This window comes from Chaetura pelagica, unplaced genomic scaffold, assembly GCF_000747805.2.
Source record: "Chaetura pelagica isolate M959 unplaced genomic scaffold, ChaPel_1.0 scaffold107, whole genome shotgun sequence".
NCBI classification, from domain to species: domain Eukaryota; kingdom Metazoa; phylum Chordata; class Aves; order Apodiformes; family Apodidae; genus Chaetura; species Chaetura pelagica.
The window spans coordinates 539,477-543,942 of NW_009953979.1; the positions used below are offsets into that span (position 1 = coordinate 539,477).

At 55.9% G+C, this 4,466-nt stretch overlaps 1 protein-coding gene across 1 annotated transcript in view; it reads right to left on the reverse strand.

Moving 5' to 3' along the window:
• Window positions 1–523: 523 nt before the first annotated feature.
• The window catches only part of HADHA (hydroxyacyl-CoA dehydrogenase/3-ketoacyl-CoA thiolase/enoyl-CoA hydratase (trifunctional protein), alpha subunit), a 29,352-nt gene continuing 25,409 nt past the window's right edge, over window positions 524–4,466 (reverse strand). The window contains exons 16-20 of the mRNA XM_010002207.1: window positions 4,223–4,291; window positions 3,635–3,830; window positions 2,610–2,724; window positions 1,912–2,057; window positions 524–872 (exon numbers count right to left, since the gene is read on the reverse strand). Of these exons, the coding sequence (XP_010000509.1) occupies window positions 727–872; window positions 1,912–2,057; window positions 2,610–2,724; window positions 3,635–3,830; window positions 4,223–4,291 (672 nt within the window). The 3' untranslated portion in view covers window positions 524–726. The remainder of the gene's footprint in view (window positions 873–1,911; window positions 2,058–2,609; window positions 2,725–3,634; window positions 3,831–4,222; window positions 4,292–4,466) is intronic.

Genomic DNA, 4,466 nt, shown 5'->3' on the forward strand with positions numbered 1-4,466 from the left:
ACAGGTGCAGAGAGATTTAAAGCCTTTTAGTTTAAACTGAGCTCTCCCAATGGGGGACCCTTCTGGCCTTTGGCTGCTTGATTTGCAATTACAGGCGGGTCCATCTGCCAGGATAACCCCAGCAGCAGCGCTTGGAGCCAGACAAAAGAGCCAGAGGCTCCTCACAGCCCCTGATTGATGGCAGAGGTGACAGAGATGGTCTTTGTTCTTCACTGCCATCACCCCCTGTCTTTCCCCTCCCTCTGGCAAGCACAGAGAAGACCCCAGAGGATTGCCTGAACGCTTTATTTCCGACTCGAGCGGTTCCCTTCCTTGGTGCCAAGAGGCTGCTGCCCCAGTGGGACGGGAGGAGAAGCAGGCATGGAGTCCAAACCCAGGAGATGGGGATTTATTTTGTTGGAGGTTTACGGAAAGGCCAAGCCTCAGGGCCAGCTGCATGCTGGATGCTGCCAGAGCAGGAGCCCTGGAGGTCACAGCACGGAGGTGAATGCAGATGAATTTCTCTCTCCCAGCAAGGAGGCACCAGGCCCACGCTGGCACGGGACGGACGTGCCCAACACACAGCAGCTGATAAGGCACTTGAAATGACTACAAGCCACGAGGCAACCCGCTGCCACCCTCCTTCCTCCCCTGGGTGCTTTGCAGATTAACCTAGAGAATGGGGTGTCGCTGGAGAGCCGGTGGCCCCGGCTGGAGCTGTCCCAGGCGGGCGGTGTCAGGCCCCCCTCACTGGTGGAACTTCTTGCCTGGGTTGTTGGCATAGTCCAGCAGCAGCTGGCACGGCGTGAACTGGCTGCCGTAGACGGCCTCGTACTTGCGCAGCTTGTCCACCAGCTGCCTGGCTCCATACGAGTCTGCATACCTGAAGGGACCTGTCAGGGACAGGGGGACACATCTGTGCCTGGGAAAGAGGCACAGAGGTGCCTGGAGGGGTGAGGACACTGCCTTTGTCCTTCTTCACGAGACTCCTGGTATCTCTGCAGGACTCTGCTCCTGGCCTGGCCACCTGCGCTAAGTGGAGGTGGAGTGGGTGGCTGGGGAGAAGCTGGGGCACAGATCCTCAGGGCTGTTCCCTTAGTCTGAGCTCACCTCAAGGAGGGGAAGTGCCAGGTACTCGGCAGAAGTACCACCTCATCCCCAAAAGCCTTTAAGATCCTTCAGATGGGACCCAAACCTCCACTTGGGCTTCATCCACTGCCCAGGCCGTGGCCGAGGCCACCCAGCCAGGCTGCAGACAGGTCCAGGAGAATTTTGCCCATGCTCTCAGCTAGTACCTTGGCCTGAAAAGCACTGTGCATCGTGGCTGAGATTATCAGCTCAGCTTTATCTGTGCCCTGTGCAGGCATGGGGGGAACCCTGGGCATCCTTTCTCTTTCCAGAAGTGCTGCAAGGTACCTGCTTGCCCAGGGCAGTGGCAGAAGATACTAGAGCCTCATTTTTCACCAAGCACCACATGGCTGCACAAAACCCAGGCATTTCATAAACATGTGGGGCCCTTGCAAATCCCCCAGCCCACCTGCACCTTCAAGAGGTGTGGTAAAAGCTCCTTCTCTGGAGTTATTATGGGGAAGTGCTGATGAGGTTGAGGACGGCACAGCTCTGCCTTCTCACCCAAACCTGCAGACACAGCAGACGGCCTGGCTAGAGCCCCTTGATTCTCACCACTGCTCTGTGGAACAGCAGTGACAAGTCTCACAGAGGCTCTTGGGCTCACTACCATCTCTCACAGGGTAGGAATGCTGGAGCAACCCTTCTGTCTCAGGCTTTATGTGGGAGAAGGACACCCAGGCTTAGACTGCAGCTCAACTCTAGCCTTGGCAGCTGATTTGGCTCTGGTGACTACAGCCCATTTGGGCAATCCCACCAGGAAGCTTTCTAGCCAAGCCAGGCAGCCCAGCCCAACATACTTACCTCCCAGGCACGGCGGGAAGCCCAAGCCGAACACAGCACCGATATCTCCCTCCACAGGGGTGCTGAGGATCCCTTCCTGCAGGCACATCACTGCCTCGTTCACAAACCTCGTCACCAAGCGCATCTGGATGTCCTCATCAGTGCAGCTGCAAGGAGAGAGGCTGTGAGGGCGGTGCAGGTAATGCAGCAGCTGGATGGAGAAGCATGCAAAGCCAGCACAGAGAGGGGAGAGAGCCAGGGCTGGGGTAGGGGAGTAAATGGTTTCCCACTGAGAATGTCCCTAATTATGGAAGGATAAGGACTAAGGCCTGCACTGTGGCCTGAGGCAGGCACGTAAGAATGGCAAAGGCTTGATCAGGCCAGGTGGGAACATCCAGAAGATGTTTCAGTGCCAGGTCGAACACCAGGAAGGCCATGGCAGGGGCTGTATCAACCTGCCTGCCCTGACAAGCCCCACCACAGAAAAGCTTTCCATAAAGATGCCCAAGCAAATGCTGCTAAACCCAATTCCTGCCAGCACAGGCTGTGCACAGCCAGCAGCCTGCCTCCCTGCACACCAGCTGGCAAGAGTCAAATGCCTTCTGGAGTGACTCCATGTTCAGCAGTGTCCCCCAGAGCTGCCTGAAGCAGGCCTTGAGCTCTTCACAGGCAGAAGGAGCTGGGCAGGGGTGAGAGCCAGCCCCACCACAGCCACTCACACTTCAGGATTGGCTGGCATTTTGAATCGCTCCAGGATCTCCTCCATGCCAGAATTCACGCTCCTGTTCTTCACCCCCTCCTGGTAAACATAAAAGCCTTTCCCTGCCTTGCGACCTGTCGGGGATAAAAAGAGACAGTCACATCCTGCCATGTGTCCTGATTGCTCCCAACACCTTTGCCTCTGATCACAGAATGGCTTAGGTTGGAAGGGACCTTAAAGATCATCTAGTTCCAATCCCCTTGCATGAGGGGGGTGATCTTGTGACTCCTGCCTCTGTCAGCACAAGCAGATCCTCCCAGCACAGGCAGCATCTCTGCACTCCAGAGGGAGCCTGTTTGCTGCCCCACAGAGGACAGAGCAAGGGCCACATCCAGCTCTTTTTTGGACAAGATGCTGCCACTGCCAGGCTTTAACACCTTCACTAGATCCAGAGGACAGGCAAGTAATGCCATCATTTACATGGCTACAGCAGCAAAAAGACAGTTCTTGGCCACACTTTGGAGCAAGGGAGAGAGATGACAAGATCTCCTGAGTACTGCCAGGGCCCTGGTGAGAGCAAAGGTCGTTGGCAGGTGAGTACAGGTCACGCTGACATGTGCTGCTGGCACCCAGTGCCACCAACCAGGACACAGCTTCTGCCATACAGAGCCATAGCCTTTCCTCACATAGAGCTGCTAAACCTCAGCTCAGGCCTTGCTTCACTTGACCATATCTATTTCCTGCCATTTGTTCCCTGTGTCTGGGAGCACTTGTGCAGGTTTAATGAAATAGCCAAAGGTTCATGAGCTCTTGCCTAGCCTGGATCTGTAGAAGGAGAACAGATCTGCATCTCTGCCTGCTACCACCCTTTCCTCAAAGGAAGGTCTGGCCACAGCCAAAGGTCTACCCAGGGTAGAGCTGAAGACCCCCAAGCCATTCCCAGGACAGTTGTCTCACTGCTTTCCCCCAACAGGGGGATGGATGCTCCTGCTTTTCCTTGAACAAAAGGGCAACATGTTCGGTTAAAACAGCCCAGTGTCTCACCTAAGAAGCCTTTTTGCACCATAAGCTTGAACAACTCGATGCTGCCTCCTCCGAAGCGCTCGCCAAAGGCCTTGCCCAGGTCCTCGGCCACGTGCGTGGCCACATCCACACCCACCTCATCAATAAGTGTGGCAGCTCCCACAGGAAAGCCAAAGGCTGTAGAGATGCTGTCTATTTTCTTCGGGTCAAAGCCCTCCTGCAGGAATGGAAGGGGAAGCAATGATCTCTCTGGGTGAGGGTTCTGGAATCCCATCATGGGGGCAAGAAAGCTCTCGCTCATCTGGGGCCATGGACTATGACCAGCCCCGTTAGCCATTAGGCTCTGAACAGGAGCAGGGCAATGGTGCTTGCACCACTCCTGACCTCTCCTCGTGCTGGGTGCAGAGGGAAGAGCCTGATCCCTGCCTGTGCCAGGTCTCACCAGACCCCAGCTCAGCCAGGAGCAGGCTGGGGACAACCACGGGCACTGGGGCTGGTCACCCACCTCCCCTCTCTGGCCAGGGCTGGGATCAGCCTGACCAGGGGCAAGGAAGCAGCAGAGTTTACACAACTCTTGGGTGGACACTTGGTAGCTGGTGGGATACATACCTGGAGAACTCGGACCACTTCTGCCAGCATTGGCCCCAGGCACCTGGTAGTGTAGAAGCCAGGCCCATCCTAGGGAAGAGGAGGGCAGCAGGAAGGTAGGTGAGTACAAATCACAGGAACTTGGCCTCTCTCAGCAGCACAAGAACAACATCTTACAGCCCAGGCTGCAGTTCAGGCAGGACAGACACAGGAAACTCCATTTCTAACACTACAGTGTCAACCATTACCAATAGTTCTTTTCTGT